Below are 20,422 nucleotides of genomic sequence, written 5' to 3' on the forward strand. Positions count from 1 at the left end.
AGTTCAATGTTATTTAAAATTGTAGAAGAATTATGAAGAAATTGAAGAGAAATTAATTTCTTTTGAAATGAAAGAAAATTGGATTTTCCTCAGGCTTCTCTACAGAAAGTATCTGCCTTCTTTAACTCTTAACTTAAACTCCTGAAATACACTATATCTTTTGGAAGGTAAGCCCAGCATTAAGAAAAGAGGCATTTATTAGAATTTTCTGACTGTAAAAAAAAATTCTGTACAGAGACCCAAATTTTCTTGTGACTACTTTCTACTAGTTTTTAGTGACAATTTTCCACTTACTAATGTAGAGAAAGCCCCTTGACAAGTTGCTTGACAGAGCAGTTTGTAGCAATGTGGCCTCACTGCTGCTCCACTGCTTCTCTGCCTTGAAAACCTCATCTAAAATAAGAAAGCTAAAAAGCTTTTGTGGTTGTCTTGCTCACATTTGCTAAATTATAGTACAAAATACAGGAGGAGGGAAATAAAAAAAGCAAGCAACACTGAAAAATTAATCTGAAGGTAATATCTAATTGCAATTACCTGAGCCATAAAAAATAATTTGTAACTTTATAAAAGAATGTTTTCTTTTTTTTTTTATTTTGTTTTCTCCTTTCTCTCTTCTTTTTTCTTTTTTTTTCTTTTTTTCTTCTGTTTCCTTGTTCTTTTTCATTTCTCCCTTTCATATAACTCATTAATCATTAGAAAATTTCACTGATTTTTGGGAAGTCTTCCTCTTTAAAAAGCAGTATATAATATAGACAGAGGACATGTCCTTAATTTCCTCTGTTTCACAGAATAGGGAACTTTTGTCTCCTTTCCTCTCCAAACCCTTCATTTGCTTGGCCCATGGCTTCTGATGAAAGGTAATGTGTACCTCTGAAATGTTTTGATGTTTTAGAGACAGTCCCAGCTTCTGCAGCAGAAGAGGAAGGCAGAGCAGGCTTGTGCTCCTCTGTAGTGCCCTGGCTGAAACTTTACAGAGGCCTCGGTGAAGTGGTCAGCAAAAGCCTTAAAGAAGACAAAGCAAGGGGATGAATTTCAGTTATAAGGCAAAAGAAAAAAAAGGCAGCAAAATCCCCTGTGTACAATGTGATCTAAACCATCTGAGGTCTTTTTCTAGAATTTAATGAGACATCAACAAGACTGCAGCTCACTGACAGTGCTGATACGTCGTTCTGATGCATTCACAGTGATATTGGCTAATAGCTCCTTTCAGCAGCAGCATGATGTATTAAAAGCATAATTCACTGAGAAAAGACTTGTTCTTCTAGAACCACATTGATATGTAAATAAATCTGTGTGAAATTTTCCTGTTCCTTGTTATATTGCTACAACTTGATGCCCTCCACTGCTAACAGATGCAATTACTGTTTCCACACAGGCACCCTGGACTTCCAGCTGCACCTGGCATGAATGGCTGTTGGTACTGCTGGATGTTATTTTTTTTTTAGTTTTTAAAAGACATTGTGCTACTTTTTATGCATCCATTTCTAGTAAGAGATATTGGTATTAAATTTGGAGTAGGATGTTCATAAAACATCAGACTAGTCACCTTTCTATTCAAATTTTTTCTCACAATTTTATGGCCACACTGAATCTGTTGCCTTTTATTTTTTTTTATGAGATTTAAATCAAGCTTTGGCTAAAAGCTGACTTGGGTGCCTGTGCTTCACCATGAGTTAGGCTGTTCTTTGGATAAAGAAAGTTCAAAGTGTCATTTCTCCCAATGACCATATGCCTCTCTTTGGCTGGCATTTCCTTATTTTGTCCCTGATCCCTAAATCCATGTTCTGGATTATGATGCAGACTATTTGCCACCCCCTGTGCTGACCACCGTGATGGTTTCTTGCTTTAGCTCCATAGGTTTTGGAAGGTGATAGGAGGCTCATGTTAGCACTGTCTACTGAACCCTCCCACTGATTTGGGTAGGAAATTGCAAAAGCAGTTTGATTTCATAGAGCAGTTAAATAACGAGAAGCTTAAAACCTGCTGCTTTCCAACTGGTGGGGTTACTATAATTTCATTGGACAGGCTCAGAGACTGTTTACAGCTTGTGCTCACATGGACTCAAGTGGTGAATTGGGAAGATTAATCCTCTCTACCACGTTACATAATTGCTCAGTGTGTGTTTCAAAACCCTTCTGTACAAAACCCTTGGACCTGACAGGGTGGGATTATCAGTTCAGATCCATGACTCAGCTCCATCTCAGGCCCCAGCTTTAGCCCCCTCCTTCCAGAAAGGTGCCCAAGGACTGCATGTGAAGTACAGGTTCAAGCTCTTGAATCACAGCCTCAACAGAAAACCTCTAAACTTGCTGAAAACTTCTGAATAATATGAACAGATAAAACAAGGATTATACACAAGGATTATAAAGCAAAATATTTTCTGACCAAACCGTGTGGGAAAAGAAGTGTAGAATAACTTGATCAGTTTCTAAAATGTAGCCTTTCAATGCAAGTGCATGAGTAACCAGTAGAATCCCCTTTTTCTCCATGTCATGCCTTTAGAAAACTTTATGAATAAGCACAAGGTTGCAGCCAGTACCTCTTCCAGTGATGGGAGATCTCCCATTCTGCAGATTCCAGACTTCTGTTTCTAGGGGCTGCCACTGCTAAAGACACCAAAGTGAGAATCACAATGTTTTTTTGCAGATATTTTAGTTTATATAATTATTGCTTGTTTTTTGAAACTGAAAATGTGGGGGTTTTTTTTCATAGGTGTAGTGGTCTGTTTGGAGATTGCTGGGTTTTTTGATTGCAGTAAATTTCACATTATCTTTGAAGTCTCTCTTTTCAGATAATAGAATAATGAACTTAAAAGCAAAATAATGTAATTTGAAAAAAAGTTTATGTTAAGGTGAATGTGTGCTTTAACTCCTTCAGATGTGAAAATATAAGGTGAAATTTCTGAATAATAAATACACTTTATTCATATATAATGAATATATGAATATATATACGAATATATATCTAGACATACATATTGAATATATATACGAATATATATCTAGACATACATATTGTATATGATCATCTTGTTTTAAAAAAAAATTCTTGTGTTCTTTTCAGGAGTGCATCCCTCAGTAGGCTGAGAAATCATATTTACAGCAGTGTTTATATCTACCTCTTGACCCTGAAAGTCCAAAAGGAATAAGGATCATAGGTTATAAACACAGTTTTAACAATAGATTTCAAAACTACAATATTCAATGGAAAGAAAATTTGGCTTATTTGGAAATTGCTTGAGTGAAAGCAATGAAGTAAAGACTAAATTGATGAGGAAGGATTGAGCCTGACTATTTCTGAAGCAGCCTGTATAAAGATATTGAAGAAACTCTCTTTTGTTTATTCTGTTGCTTTTGTTTGGTTGGGTTATTTTTCATTTTAGCCATAGATGTTGTATATTTGTTTATATAAGTGTATTGTCTCAATTAGTATTTTCTCAGGAATTAGTTGACAAATGCTGAATGCCCTGTACTAATATAACTGTGATAAAGTAATTATCATTGGAGGGGGGAGGAAAAGTAAGTTGCAAACTGATAATGTTTATGAGTCTGCCCTGAAGCTCTTTGCATTTAAACAGAACGCATCTCACTGACTTAACTTAGTTTTTAGATAATCCTGTGTGTTTTGCTAATTGTCATAACTGCAACCCAGTAAATGTATTACATCAGGGAAGTACTTATCTCCCTAAATGTCATTTTCTTTTCTAATCTGGATGGAGATAGGAAAAGGAAATTAGGGCGGACGAAAAGAAAGTGGTACACTTAAGGATAATGTATCTCACATGGCATTAAAAGGCATTGCTTAGTTCTCTGCTTTTGTTCAAGGAAACTCAGGGTAACTAGAGGATTTTGAAATGGTTTTATTAACTAGGGAAGATAGTGGAGCTATACAAGGAAAGACCAGAAAGCTGAATGAACAAAGCTGAAATGTAGATGTGCTGGAGTTCATAAATCAGTTGTATAAAACATTCACTGGAGACCGAACTAGCTGTTGCATGCATTGTTCCACTAAGGCTGGAAAAGACATGCACTCAAACTAGGAGCTGCCATAACACTGACAGTCTGTGTCCAAAAAGTGACAAACAGAAACTTTGGGGTTGTGAATTAAGCTTCTCTCTGCCTATCATTGGCAGTTTGCAGGAGAGGCAAGGATAGGATATTGCTGTGTGGAAAAGGGTCTTCTCTTAGGGCATCTTTTCCCCCTTTTCATCTCTCCATCATGGCAGAGATGGCAGAGAAAGTTGGACATGCTGGACAGTATGAGATATATAAGACACTGGATTACCTGACAGCAGAAGGGACAGAGCACAGGTTGAAGCTGGGCACAGAAAAGGCTGGGAAGACATGAAGGGATGGATTTGTGTATCTCTAATGAGATGTAATAGATTAGAATAATTGCACATAGTACTCCATAGGGAATATAGAAGATTGGGGAGATATTTTTAAAAAGTTTTAAATCAGCTCCACAGGATTATTAATTCCCTACTTATTCATGCTGAAATACAATTTTTGCTTTGTTATTACAGTATCTTACCATCATCTTTCATCTACCAAATTCTTGGGACACAACTGTATTCTGCTTTGAGATGTAAATAAATTTTGGAATGCATCAATGGATTACAAATCCATTTTGGTATAGATTTACATTGATTGTTAAAACTTGTAAGGAGACTTTCAGGATACAAGTGTGATCTGATGGTCACACAGAAGTAGGGGAAACAAGTTCTTGAGTCTTCTTTGCCACTTGTATGAAAATCTAACTCAACAACCTGTTCCCAGTCAGTTTCATCATAGCTCACATGAGCTCTTAATTTTGCAATTTTTTCTGATCAAAGAATGTCACTAGGTGTAGCAGATAAGCTGGAACCTTCAGTAGCAGAATTCAAGAAAAATAAATTATAGATTTTAGCTTATAAATTTGATTTTTGCAGGGATAATGGAGAAGAATGAGGTGATAATTTGCTTAAAGCAGCAGAACTTTTCATTAGCTGTTTTAATTGATCATTTTCAAAGTTATGATATTTACAAAAGAGAAAGAATGTATAGCTATAGTTTTCTTGCTCATTTCCTTTCCTGTTCAGTCCAGTTGCAATTTTTTTAAGCATTGTTTTCTTTGCACTTTGCTCTCCTCAACAAAATGTTGACATCTTGTCAAAACCACTTAACTTTCAAAATGAAGCGTTATCAGTGAGGCTGGGAACTTTTGGGTAAGCTGATGAAAGAGAGAGTTTGGTTTCCTCGGACAAAGTCTTTGGCATCCCAGCCTGCCAGTTTTGAAGTGCACACTTTCTGTGGTGGAAAAGTGGAAATGATCAGGCTCAGATATCTCTGTTGTTATGATGCAGGTTTATTTTGCTAATAATTAGTAACCACCAATGAGACACTGAGGATTGTAATGCTGAGTATTTAGCATCAATCTTGTTGACAAGTTATTACAGTATCTACATGAAAATATTTTTATCTTTGTCTTCTACATGAATCCCCTGAAATAGGGTGATGTGTTTTAATAGTTTTCTTTAAGGCTTGATTTACCTCTCCCTACAAGAGCATTTAGTTTACTAAGCCACCTACTTAAACAAAAAGAAATATTCCAGATTTATGATGGCTTGTGAAGCCTAATTCTGCCCTCTTATGCATATATATAATTATTCCTTGAAAAGCTATTGTTTTGTGCCACAAGACTTTTATTATTAGTATGCAAACCATTGCTTTTTTTTCTTTAGATACTTGGGCTCTTAGTCTAGGAACCATTGCATTTGATTAATTTGATGTGTTATGTGTAGATTCAGAGCTTCTCAAAGGAGCTTGGTCCCTTTTCCTTATGCCACAAGAAGTGGAGATAGATCATAAAAATTTTGTGTTTCTTATTTCTGACCCATGAATGTTCCAAGAAGGAACAGCATAAAGTGGCTCAGTGTCCCTCTGGAAAGCAGTGTGGCAAGAAAAGTCCTGAGAAATTGAGGGTCTGGAAATGGATATAACCACACCAGTCAAAAAGTAAAAGGAAGCCTTAAGCTTTTCTTCCTGGACAAAACTACTCTCAGACTGTCAAGAGCAAAAGGAAGCCATAGCTTGGCATGAGTAGCACTCATTCCAAGTATTTCTTGGAAAGCGATATTTGTATTGCTTAAAAAGTATGAAGTAAAATTTTAACAAGGTGGGTGTAGAGTTTATTTATTTTGTTAAAGAATTACATAAACTTTGCAGACGAGCATCCCACATTATATCTTTATTATGAAACCTCTGCAATACCCAAATATCCACCAAAGATATTTCTGTTCTGAGTATTTCATTGGGCTCTGTCTGGGGTGGGCATGACTACAGATTACCTTTTATCATACGGTGAGTGCACACAGCTCATCAACAGAGCTAATGGTCTCAGTCTGTCCCATGGTTCAAGCAAGCTTTATTTACTAGTGAAAAGAGTGCTTGTTTTTGAAGGCTACTGGCATTCTAATGACAGAGTTTTGTATAAAATCTCCCTTTTAAATGCTGTGGTCTGTTGACCCTTATTTTGATTTCAGTCTGAGGACAGACTTCTAGCTGTCAAAACGAGGAAAGGTAGAAAGGGTGGTTGAGAGAGTGACCATAAAGCACTCTCTTTTTTTTGTATATATAAAAGGTGGACTATAGCCAAATTGCCTTGTGATAAGATTATGCTTCATTTGGTTTCTTTTCTCCTTCCCTGTGATGTGCTTATATAAGCCTTGAGGATATTAAAATATATTTTGACCCTTCATAATGCAAGAGAAAGATTAGACTCTTTCTCCAAGAGTGGTGGCTTGAAGCAATAAAAATAGTCTGTATATAAATAAACCTCCAAAAGAAATTTCTTTGATAGGCAACTCTTGACAATACAGAAAACCTTTGTATGCATCATCTGAAGCAGGGAAGGAATTTCTGTCTCACAGACGAGTGCATTCAAAAGAACCATAACAAAATAGGGCACTACTTTTTTTGATGTGAAGAAAGTTCTGCTTTTGCTTTATAGAATTATGTGATGCTGGCTTTCAGTAAAAGCTCTGTAACAGATTGCATTGCAGTTTATTTTTCCAAGGATGCTCCTCAATAGTGAAAGAGAGAGAGCTCTTCTGTTTTTGACAGAATGCAACATTATATTGACCTAGTCCTGACCTAAAACAGATCATCTCACCCAGTCTGAAAACAACTCCATATTCATTTGCTCCTTTCAGAGAAAAGGCAGAAAAAACCAAATAAAATTAAAACACAGAAAAAACCCCACCAAACCCACCAGCTCAGATTTAGAACTTCTAAAGATTCAGTGTGTAAATACAGCCAGAACTGACAGCCCACCACACCGGGTATTAGCCTGGAACTCTTCAGGAGAGAAGTAGCTTGTGCATGTATTGGATCTGTGTTTCCTTTAGTGGCACACACCATATTTTATACGTTTGCTTTGCTTAGTCAAAATATTTTCTGATATATCTACAGAGAAGGAGAATGAGAAAAGAAAAAAAAAAAAGAAAATATGATTGAGAGAAACTAAATGATGACAGGATGTGGGACAATTTCAGTGACTAGTGAACACTGGTGACTAACAAACCTCTAAAGAATTAAACTGTATTTTGATTATACAAAAGAGACAATGAATTAAACCATTAGATATTAAATAGATTTGTCTCTAATGATTAACTATGTTGTAATAACTCCCTTAAACCTACAAATTATGATTTCAGAACATGTTACTGTAACTGAGTTAAGTTTGTTTGAAATGCCTGATGCCTGCAACTTTCTTTCAGGTCTTAATGGCTAATGCATATGTATGTGTGTGTGTAGAAAAGACATGTAACAATTGAAAAGAGCAAGAAAAGACCATTAGCCCTCTTGGTGGTGTTTAGAAGAAGGAGTTGAGAAAGACCTCTTGCCCACTGAAACTACTGGCAGAATGCAACTGGGTAGAAAGTAATTTTGCCAGTAGGAGTTTGGCCAGTTTAGAAGGTATGATGGTATTTTGTAAAGACTTAGGTTTCTATTTTTAAGCAGTAAAGTTTCTTAATGCTTCTTCTCCTTGAATGGACCACTTCAGATTGGGACAGTGTGACTATCTAAAACATTTCTGACAGTAATGCTACTGAGCAGTTTTCCCCAGAATATTTAATAGAATCAAATCTGTAAAAAAAAAAAAGGAGAATGTAGAATCAAAGTCGGAGAAAGAACAATAGAAATGCCTTGCTTCTGATTCTAATAGGTTTTACCATCTTTTAAAAGCGAATCTTTCCTTGATTTGTCTTCAAAATAAGAATATTTAAACCCAATACAAAGCAAGTCTGCTTCTTTCCACAGGTTTTTCTGTCCTCCAGCTTTCTTTTCTCTTGTTCCAATTTCTCCATGTCCCTTTTTTAAATACCTTAAGTGGAAGTGCTGCCAGATTGCTGAACTAGTAATGTTAGTCTCAAAGGTGCCTGTGTGACTCTTGGAAAGTTTGATCGGGGCACAGAAGGCCAGATGAATTTCCTTTGAAGCAAATTTTTTTACCTTTAACTGTTGTGGTGCTTCAAAAGAAAAGCTGCTCTTTCATCTATCATGCTCATCTACAGTGTTCAAAAGGCAACCAGGGAACTTCCACTTGGAAATCTAAATTATAAAACTTACCTGTGATCTTCCTGTGCCCAGTTCTTTTTCAAAACTGGAAACTTCAGAAGACAGCACAGCAGGAAGTGGCTAGTCTGCTTGCTGTGCCCAAGGAGCCCTCCAAAGCTCAGCTGATCATTTGGCTGTAGTCAGCTGGGGCAGGGAACCAGTCCTGGTTTTTTTTTCTGAATTTAAGTAGACTTTTGTTTGTAAATGAACACTAAAAATAGGACGTTGTGAAGCAGCAGATTGTGGAAGCATAAAGATGTACAGAAATAAATTTTAAACTCTCTAGTAACACTTATATCTCTTATAAATAATATTTGTGGGCTGATGGTGGGTGGAAGTAGTTAGCATTGCTATCTAAAACCTGAAAGAGACAAAAGTCTGGTCCTGGGCTGAGTTACCCCAGAATGGATGGGAGTGGGATCTAGGATGCTTGCATCCTGGCATTAAATATTTTCTTCTTCCAAGTGGTGTTGATAGAAAACTTATGAATTGTTTCATTGGAATTGAACAACATATCTTTGCAAAGAGTAAGAATTTATTATAAACTGCATCATTATGTAGCAGGTGTGGACAGAGAAAAGTTGACAATAATTAAAAACATTGTCAAACTCAGTTTTGCCCAAATTCAGTCTTAAAAAGGTGAATATTATGACAGTAAAGCTGATATTAATTTTAGAGATGATGTGTGGTATATATTTCACTGTCTGTGCAATGAGTTTGTGTCTATTCTAAGTCTGATATCTGATTAATTTAAATGTCTTTGTATTAGTGAAATGATGCTCTGACTAGCAGGTCCTCTGTCAAGAAGTTTTAATGAGTATCAAGTCAGATGATTAAGGTAGAATGATTCTATAGCAGACATGAATTCTTCAGATGCCAAGTTAACAAAGAAAAAGCTATTCCAGGAAATAAGCAACATCAGTGGAGAGTTCAAAGGAAAGCATGGTTTCAGAGGAGTAAGCAGCTTCATTAAACACTATTAATGATCCCTGTAGATAAATTTTGCATTTAAATTAATGTCTTGTGTCTGGAGAAAGCAGTATTACAGAGCTTCAACCAGTGATGCAAAGTGATTTACAGGAGCTGAACATCTGTGATTCCGTGACTACTGACCTCCTAAATAAGCAGTTCACTCTTTTTCCCCCCTCTCTCTGCTAAAAGACAGCTGTTTGAATTAAATTCATTCTTTATCCTTGCAGGGTCTTCATTCTGGTGCTTACTGGATATTGTTCCTATAAAGAATGAAAAAGGAGATGTCGTACTCTTTCTGGCCTCTTTCAAAGACATAACAGACACAAAAGCGAAGATTGCCGCAGAAGACAAAAAGGAAGGTTTGTGAGAATTGCAAAAAAATTGATAAGAACCAACATTTATATGTTTTTAAGAGTTACACCTGCATGAGCATCCTCTCACACATACACAATTCAATATAGAGACCTCCTAGTTTTTTCCAAAGAAGAAATTAATGTATGTCATGGAATGATAAATAATCTGTTTGGGTTTTTTATTATTTACATACTGCTGCAGGTTCTGTAAACATAGAATTTAGGAGACAGAGTATTTTTTCCTAAAAATTAAAATTACTTTTAAGTACCATGTATTCAATGTATTTACTTTCTGGATTTACAGAAGTATATTTTGGTATTTTGGAGAAGATTTGGACCTTTACAAAAGTTCCATCTATGAATCTGATTTCAGCATGGCTGAGAGTAAATTAATGTGTTTTTTCATTTTTTTTCCAATAAGCAGAATTTAAAAGAGCTTTAGAAATTATTTTGCCCATTGGTAAGCATATATTTTCTTGTGTCATCTCATTTTCATTACACTTTAAGTTGTAAGACTTATTATATCATCAGAATTATCCAATAGTATAAGAAATAATTTCTCTCTTTTGTTTGCTTCTGAAAGGAAACACTGCAAAGATTCTGTTTCATGAAATTGGAAAATTGTCCTATGGTAATGACTCACAACTGCCATAAAATAATTTTGACTGTATAGTGTAAATAAGGTTTGCTAAATTTTGGTAACACAAAACAAAATCAGTGTAGGGGAATGAAGGTTATGCTGTGAGCAGTGAGTTGTACATCAAAGGCAGTGAACTTATTCTAAACTTGTATTTTATAAAGGTATAGTGGACCAAGTCTTTAGTTTTGTAATTTTTCAGTCTCTAAGGAACTGCTTAGAAAGAGTTCATCTGTAGACACCAAGAGTGGGTCTCAGAATTCTTTAAAACACCATTGGTGTTGAATTTTCCAACCTGGTACTACTCTGGGACCTATTTAAGTTTTTCATCCCGTGATAGCCATTGATCTCTGCATAAGTCAAAAACTACATAGCTACGGCACTTAGAACACATTTACTCCTCATGGATTTTTTAAAGTAGGGGAACAATTATTATTAAACATTTTTAGGTTTTAAATGTTCATTTATCACCAAAAAAGTTATATTTCAGTTACAGAAGTGTGTGATTCAGTATTCTATTATGAAATTTTAGTACTTTAAACTGTAAAATATTATGCTTTCTTGTGCTGATTAATACTTATGCTTACTATGTCTGCCACTTGTGTATGTTTGGACAAATAATTTCACCTTTTACGTTATTTTCAAGCTCTGAATATTAGAAGGTTTTCTGGGGGAGGAATTTTTCATCCTTTACTTTTTGCAATGAATATATTTGAAAGTTTCAAAGCTGGAAGACTGAAAAATGGTTTTGAAGTAGTAAACAAGTACATTTTACTGCTTTTCCTTACATTCAATTTCATCCAATTGCTATCCCTTGAAGTAAAAAAATAAAAGTATGAAAAGTATTTTATCTTGTTTCTCCTTAAGCCTCTGAAAAGCTTACTCTTATCAAAGTTTTAGGAAAGTAATTTCTTAAAACCTGATACATGGAACTATGTTGGAGAGAGATTGTCAGAACATCTGTGCTCTAAAGGTTAATGGTTTACTTACAAGTGATGCAAATTTTCAGGATAGACTCAGTGAGAAATCACATTTAGTCCAGGGATGACTTGAAATAGGTATGTTGCTGATTACTTGCAAAATGACAGCTATTGTTTATCTGATAAACATTTTGTAGCTGCGTGCTTATTTTAGGATGGATTAAGATGGTCTTTGATGTGGTTTCATATCAAATTATATATCTAAGCAGATTTTAACTCCCGTTTCCTGTAGCATGTTTACAAATTAATACAAATCTGCTGAGTGCTGACACAGGAATGCACTTGTGCAGGGCTACACCACACCAGCAAATGCCCATTCAATTGCCACAAGAATAAATATGGACACTTGGCTTTCTTCCATGTTGTATTTATTCCTTTGAGTATCATCCTGAAACTTGGTTGTTCTGTCGCTTCATAATAATTTTAAAACCATGACAATCATTTTCTGTTATTAGCATCATGGAAGCAGAAAATAGCACTTAGTGTGGGGCCTTGGCAATTATTGGATTTTATTAACTAGAATGAGAAAACAAACAGGATTTAACCATTTATTCAAATTTTCTTTTTAAGTTCAGCATTTTAATGTTGTGTATATCCACTTGAATACATAAAAATAAATGTAGAGGTATACCAGGTCTTTTTTAATAACATTAAAATTCTTCCCGGCAGAGTGATTTACTAATCATCCAGGGGTGAATATCATCTCATTATTTTCAAAAAAGAATTCCCAGTACAATCTGTGCAACTCATTCAGTACCTGAAATTTCAGAATGTTTAACTTCTAGAAGTAATTGGTGCTTCTTTACTTAGACCACAATTACTATCAGGAATGTACGATGCAACTTGTATTAAAAAAAGCTTGAGTTTGTTGGGGTTTTTTTGGATGTATGAAAAAACATTTTTAATGCTTACAGATTGATTTACTTTTTCAAAGATTACTGAATCTGCCCTTTCAAAAATCAAATAATTTTTAAACTTGTAGTTGAAACTGAACTATTGCTTCAAGGTAATTGCCATCATGCACAGTTTTCTATTGCCTTTTTAGCATATCTCTTGAGGTTAGACTGTGTATGGAAGGAGAACCTAGACAAAAACATTCTCAGTGTGAAACTATCCTGCCCATGCAAGGCCCCTTTGGCAATGTTTTTGTTTCAGTTGCTCTCTTCTATTTTCTGCCCAGAACTGACTACTGACTTTTATAATTTTATGGGTCATTATTAGTTATATTCCATCTCATTTTAATGTCTAAACTCCTTAGAAAACTTATCTAATAAAATCCTTCCGTGTTCCTTTTCTCTTTAATCTGCCCCTTTGACATCCCACCAGCACACTTTCACTGGTTGTGCTTCCAAAAGCCTTCTCCAGACCCCTATTTCCTCAGGTCTTTCCTACTTTTGATTTCACCTGTTTCTTCTGTAAAATCTTGTTCTCCTTGTACTTTTACAATGACACCTTCCTGAACTTTATCTTCTGATTTTATGGCCTCTTTCTTCTTGTGCATTGTGTATTTACTTTTGCAAATCTCGGGAGCCAATGCTGTCTGATTTTCTGCAGACGTTTTCTTATCAATTTTATCTCATCTGTTCACACAACGTCAGTTGCTCCATTGTGCCAATGTGCCTTGCAAAAGTCCACCTTTTTACCTTATTTTCTTTTACCCAGCCCAAATGTCAGATGTCGTCTGTGACCTTTTCTTTTGAATGTGTCATTCTAAATACAAATTTAACAGGGTTTTCTCCTGCTTTTCTTCTCTCTATAAAAGTTTCCAGTGAAAAGAGTTGTATCAACCAATGGGAGAAGCAGACTTTGTTCTAAGACTTTCACATAAGAAAAATGGAAAAACACATGCCTGAGAAGTTTGACAGTCTTTAAGAACTCCTGTGAAAGTCAGCAACTTTCACACTTTGGTTTGGTTTGGGTTTGGTTTTTAAGTCAATTTGACGATATCCTTAAAGGCTTCAGTTTTTCAGTTTTGCTAATTTGCCTTCAACAATACATGTTTGCCCTACCTGTAAGTTTACTGTAGAAATATGCTCTGCTTTCCAGCTGCTTAATAATATCTGTAATCATTTTGCTGTTGAAAAGCAACTTGCCACCTTTTTTTCCTAAAATTGTGCACTTTAAGCAAATTGATGGTCTTTTCAATATACAGGAAATGGTTTGTTTGCTTTTTTTTTAATAAACTGTTTCTTAAGTGGATTTATGGAATTTTATTTTAACATCCTAACTTACAATGAGCTACTTTTTGGTTTGAAGTTCCATTGTCCTTTTGGAGGAAAAGTGATTAAACTGAAAATTCTATTCTCCAAATCTGGACTCTAGTGAAACATAACTGGGTCAGTGCTTCTTCATTTCGGCATATTGCACTAGAGCATATGCAGGAATTTAGTGGAAATACAGGAATCCAGGTAGGAAAATAGGAAATTAAATTATTCTGTGACTATTTTTAGACCTCAAATCTGTGTGCTAACCTGGAATAATTTAGATTACATAGATGCAGGGTTCCACTGCTAGAGTCACTGCTAAAATTCCTCTGATTAATTTGACTCATTTCACAAAGATATTGGTAATCTATTTGCTTTTGTTTTGTTTTGTTTTTTATTATGAAAAAATTAAACTCTTTGTTTGAAAGCAATTATTTTAGGAGAGATTTTCTCAACTTTATTCCAGAATTATTATAAAAATGTGTGTAATATATAGTAACAACAGAACCCCAAAATATTTGAGGTGGGAATGTCTGGAGATTATATAGTACAATGTCCCCTTCTCAAAGCAGGGTCAGATTGAATGGATTGCCCAGGAACACATGCAGATATGTGCTCAATAGCACGAAGGAAAGAAACTCTACAACTTATCTGGGCAGTGTTTGACTCTCCACAAAGCAAAAAAAAAAAAAAAAAAGCTTTTTCTTAAACAGAATTTCATGTTTTAGGTTGGTCTGCCTGTTGGTAAAGACGCCTTCACTCTTGAAATAATGTGAATTAAAAGTTGGACTACACCTTCTGCCACAACAGATTAAACTAAACTGCATGTTATGGTTCAACTGTCTGGCTTTTTCTGGCTTCTTAGTAATCCTTACGTCCATATGAACTTCTGAGGAGACAGATTTATTTTGATTATGCATCATTTGTTGGAGGGAGGAGTTAGAGTTCTATTCAGCGTGCCAGAAGTGAAATACCATGTGCCAAACATTCTACATTCCAGATTTTTTATGTTGAAAATGTCTATTTGGAGCAGTGCTGGTCTCTTGTAAGAAATTCTGCAATGTGCACTTTGATTTATTCTGCTTAATTACTGTCTCAGCTACTTCATGATTGCTCAAGCTACTGCAGGGAATATTCAGGAGACAATTTTTCATTTTAAAGCTTCTTATGCCTGTCAGGAGGCAGTATGTTGGGATGGGGAACACAACCATACAGTCACCTAGACTTACAATAACCAAAGCAGTTCAAATTGTTTCGGGATGCACAAGCACCATGCAGTTCAATCAATGGAGGAGATGGGATAGAAGCAGAGTTTTGCCCCAATATTCCCACTGCCCAAAGGAAGAACATATTGAGGAAACCTTTATTCTGCAATGACTCAGTTACATCCCCCCTAGAATGATTTTGCTCCTGGCTCACCATCAAAGTAAGAATGGTCTGAAACTCTTCTGCCATCATTAAAGAGAAACTCCTTTCCTCCTCGTCTGTGGACTATAGTTTAAATAATTAGGGGACAAAAATAGAGCTGCCTTTCTCTCCCTGTTCCTTCTGGCATTTGAGAGCATGTAGATGCTCTCCCTCTCACCTTTTCACCTTCTTATCCAAGCAAATAAGTTTTATTTGAGCCTTGAATCTTTGGAGACATATCAATCTTTGTAGCTCTTGCTTTAGCCTTGCACCGAGTGTTAAATGCAAGTGGCAGTTCCATTCCAGCAGCTCCCAGAGAGGCACAGGGCATGTTCTGGAGCTGAGGGAAAAGTGTCCTTTGTGATATATATAGAATGTAAATGAGAAAAATGACAAGCACAGTCTGATTCTTGAGCAAATGCAGAGCAGCAGAATATTATGGGATATTCTGGAAGGTTGAGAAAATATATACATTAGCAACTAAAAAGTTCATACTCACCATTTCCTAGATAAATTTATGCCATTGCTTCCAGATTTTCCCTAGAAAACAAAGTCATCAAGGTGGGGGAGAAGGGAGAAGTTGTTTGTTTGGGTTTCTGTTTTGTTTTGTTTTGTTTTGTTTTTCACTTTGCTGGCAGATTGTTGAAAAGTATCTTCAGACATTCCTTTTAAAGTTTGAAAACTCAGCCATGTAAGATAGAAAAGAAAAGCATGGAAAAAATGGGGAATATCTTCAGTATATATGTTGCTGAAGCACTTTTCAAAGTTGTGTGTGTGTGGTAGGTGATTTTTTAACGAGTCAGACAGTTTACAACTTTCTTATATAATTTACAATCTTTCTTATTTCTGTGGGAAAAAAAAATCTGAAAAGGGAGAAATATCGTTAAAGATTTTTACTGGCCTAGACACAGCCTGTTATCTTACATTTTATTAAGGGACCATGATGATTAGAAAGCATATTTCATGTGTAGTTTATGTTTAGAAACACATTTAGAAGGCCTTGGGTCATTTGCAAAATTTAACTGCAATTACAGTTATAGGGCATGTAGTTCATGCTGCAGCTCCTCAGAGCAATTCTGAGGTCCTGTAAAGACACAGCAGGTAAGATCTCTTACAGATGGATTTACAACTATCCCTCCTAAATTTTGTACTTATAATTGTAAAACAGGCTGGGCTTAGGGCCAGTCACTCTGAGAGTCTGAGCATATAAGTCCTTGAGGGATAATCAGAGATACTTTCTGGGTCTTCAAATGACCACATGGAACATATACACAGACATCATAGGATTTTGAACTTATATATTTCTTAAGTTAAAAACTATTTTTTAAAAAATCTATTCGCCCTCCCCCTGCTGTTTTAACGCAGGGCAAGTTACATTGATCACTAAACATTTTTATGGGGGACTTATCTGATTCTATATTTTTCAAAAATCTATTAAGAACACAAGTCTTCGTTCTCAAAAGACATGCTTTCATTACAAGATAGAAAATTTTCAGGTACATGTTACTATTTTCACTTGAGTAAACAAGGTGTACTTTAACATCATCATCATCTGTGCAAATTTTTTTAAAATTATTTTTGCAATTAATGACTTTGAAATTATTATAATCTTTTTCTGAATATAAGAATGGAGGAAAAAATATCAATAGATTAAATACATGATTAAATTTTATGGAATTAAAGGAAAAGAGAAAACCCTCGGGTTCCATGATTGTGTCCTTAAATATTACACACCTGCAGAGGAAGAGATATTAACACTTGCTGAAGAGAATGAGAAGTTTCTTGGTGACTTAAATAGTTGGCATTATTTCAGTTCTAGGGGTTCTTGAAAAATATTTCAAATATTCTCTTTATTATTCCAGTTACATTTTTGTTCATAATGATATATGAGCATATCATTGTCCCATGAGCTTTGTAGGAATTTTCTGGGGGAAATGCAAACTATTCCTGGAAAAAAACAGTCACTAAAAACAGCTGGAAGTGAGTGGTGACCCAGCTGTAAATCCAACACTACATTTTATTCTGTAAGAACTGACCACTCACTTCAGTTGAATCAATAGACATGTCTCAAATTTGATGACATAATAAAAATGACAATTTTACAATTTGTGAGACAATTTTATAGTAGTAACAGTAGAAAGCTGGCAAATAAACTATTTTTACAGAATTATTAAATAGCTATTTTTGAGCTGGAATATTTTACTTCATTACAAAAGTTCTGTAACTCTTGGAAGTAGTATTAATAAATGAGAAAATAGTTTAAAGTAATTCACTTTCAGAGTTCTCTTCTTCTGAAACTCAGCCTATTGGAATCAGTTGAAAAAAGTTATGTCTTTTGCAATTTTTTTTCCCTAATTATTTTTATGATTTTTATAAGATAGACCCAAATACTGGCATCTAAAAAGGAAAATTTGTTTACTTATTTAGTTGTATACTACCATCAACCACCAAAATGGAAGAGGAGAAATAATCTTTCTTTTGGCTTTGTGTGTCTCTTTCCTCACACCTCTTTTTTTTCTTCACAGTGGAAGAATCAGCAGACCAAAATGTGGTTAAGGATTTTTATCTCATAAGCTGTTTGAAGGTCTTTCTAATTCATAAAAACATTAATAGGAATGTATCAAATTACTTCTTTTCTCTTTCTGTTCAAAGTGAATTTTCTCTGAAGGCATAATACTAAAATTATGATAATCATACCGTTGATTCAGTGTAAAATTTGCCCCTTTAAAAAATGTTCTGTAATAATGTTTACAGAGTATAGCTGGTATGTGTGTTAGGTACATCTTCTTATTGAATCAATTAATCAGTTAACAGAATTTAAAAAGCAGCTAGAGGCTAGCCTGGATCCACCATACAGTGAAGAGTTTTGTGAATTGTTGATTGTTGTTGACAGTGAGAATGTGTCATACAACCAACAGAACTCCTGCAGCCTCTTGCCCATGGTAGTGCTTTTATTCTGTCATTAACACCAAAGACTTTTATCAGTTTTCTATTTATTGGCAACTGCTGGTTTGCTGTCCCCTGAATAATAACTGAAAGTTTTTCTAGATTTTTTTAAAGCCTAGAAAAAAATTAAACCAGCTTTCCATATAATCTGGTTTTAGAGGGTTTTTTGTGTTCATTCAGAGTTGCTTTACACCAGTTGTGTCCTTCAGAATTTCCTTGGTGGTTTGCTTTTCTTGAGGACTGCCTATGAAATGTGTTTTGCGTCAAGCTGTATATGTTTTTAAACCATTGTGTTTCCTGTAGACATCATTGTATATATTTTATTGCACATGGGTTATTCGTGGTGGCCTATTTAAAGATCACACTTTCTGATGTGGTATTCCTTACCTTATGATGCTAGTGGTGAGGGTTTCCCAAGACATGTGCTAAAAGGACAAAAAGAACTTTATTGCATTTCTTACAGGAAGCCTTTTATAAATAGAGTTGTAAGATGAATAAATGATGGACAAATTCTTTATCAAATTCTTTCACTGAACCCAGGTTCAAAAGGGAACAATTCAGTTCTTGTAAGATATTCCAGGTAAAAACATCTCTGTGTGACTGGGCTGTGTGGTTGTGAGAGCATAAAGATATATACAGGAAAGGTAACGGGGGAGGTTTATTTCCCTGCCTGATTTCAGAATAGAGCAGCAGGAGAGATCACACAGGTACAACAATATACCACTGTATTTTGAGCAAGGAAGAGTCCAACCAGCATTAAAAATCACAGCATTAACCTGGTTACTATGCATGTTCACAGTGTTCCTTCCAGTGTGTGCATGGAGCAGCATCATGGATTTCTTCAAGTCTGTCTGTATCTGGATACCTTTTGGCAATGGAGTCCATTTGTCCTGTTCTACTCTGTTGTTGGTGTTACTGTTCAAATCTAGTTTACACACTCAAAATGATGCTATTTCTATGATAAATTTTCTTAGTAGGAGTTGGCATTACTTGCTGTTTCATCTCATGATTGACTTCAATTTTGTAAACAATGAAATAAATGAAAAGTTCTTATCTACTATGCCAACTTACCTAGTCCTTTGAGTAAAATGCTAGTAAAATAAAAATGTTATCTTTTTATTCCTCATACTGCTGGCTTAGCTCTCAAAATAGCTAAAATGAAGCAATCTCATTATTTTATGGAATATATTTATAAAGGTGTACACCACACTGCTAAAGAAACCTAAAATTTAGAATTTTCATGGAGAACACCCACTATAGAGTCCATGTAAATATGGAACTCGCTGTTTTTCTTCAGGACTGTTTGAGCAAAGTATTTAAAGAGATCTATGTCTATACTACTTTTCCTAGTTTTGTCAGTCAGGGTTACACATCATGACTTGAGATGGTCACATTTTCACTCTTTGAAGAGGATAGTCAATGTGCTTGAATCAATCTTACCCTAAGCCTAACAGCCCCACCTGCCAAGCAAACAGGGCAGCTGTAGCAATCAAATAGTTGGGGCTGGAATATAATTTGGGCATGGAGCTAAAATTCTTGTGAAAGTAGAAAAAAGCAGCAAAGAGTCATGGTGCTGTCCCTAGTGGTGAACTTGTCTTTCCTTGGCCACTGGACTGCAGAAATACTGCTTAGAGATGCAGGTCTGCAGCTTCACAGCCTTTAGGATAACTCTGTCACACTAGTTGTTGGTAGAAATACCATCTCTGAATAAAGTTACTGCATTGTGCATGTGCTTCCATAACTACACTCCCAGGCTACGTTACATCACCCCTCTATTTCATTCCCATACTACCAGGATATTGTGTTCTGGGTTAAATTTGAGAGGTGTAGGTTGCTTTTATTCATTTTCCATGTTTTAGGTAAACACAGGCAAATCTCTTGGATTTTCCTGTGTCATATGAATGAAATGCAAGATCTTAATTTTCTATTTTATGTCCATGCACGCTTGTATTGAAAATTTTCAGTACAAAATCATGGGTTATGATCCATGATCAGATTGGGAGATGTTTCCATACAAGAGTATGTTTGGTATGTATCACACCAGAGGGAACTGTAGGTAGTGGTTTTAATTAATGCATGAATGAGAAAAAGGAAAGCAGTTCTTTCGAAGGGATACAAGTGAATTCTATGAAGAATGAGGAAAAACTACCAAGGCTGAAACTTTTTTCTAAATAAAGTGCAAAATTTCTGGCCAAAGCAGGTTAGTTCATTTTGGTATTTGGAAAAAAATACATTTCATGGTCTCTCATGCCACAGGTTGTCTGCTATGGAGTGAGCATAGTGCTTCTGGGTCATATCAGGGTTATTCAGTCTTCACTAAGAG

General features: G+C 35.4%; 1 protein-coding gene across 1 annotated transcript in view; it reads left to right on the forward strand.

Moving 5' to 3' along the window:
- Positions 1-20,422, forward strand: part of KCNH8 (potassium voltage-gated channel subfamily H member 8) — a 177,065-nt gene that overhangs the window by 61,033 nt on the left and 95,610 nt on the right. The window contains exon 3 of the mRNA XM_054635368.2: positions 9,800-9,931. Coding sequence (XP_054491343.2) covers positions 9,800-9,931 — 132 coding nt within the window. The remainder of the gene's footprint in view (positions 1-9,799; positions 9,932-20,422) is intronic.

Source organism: Agelaius phoeniceus, chromosome 1, assembly GCF_051311805.1.
Source record: "Agelaius phoeniceus isolate bAgePho1 chromosome 1, bAgePho1.hap1, whole genome shotgun sequence".
NCBI lineage: Eukaryota > Metazoa > Chordata > Aves > Passeriformes > Icteridae > Agelaius > Agelaius phoeniceus.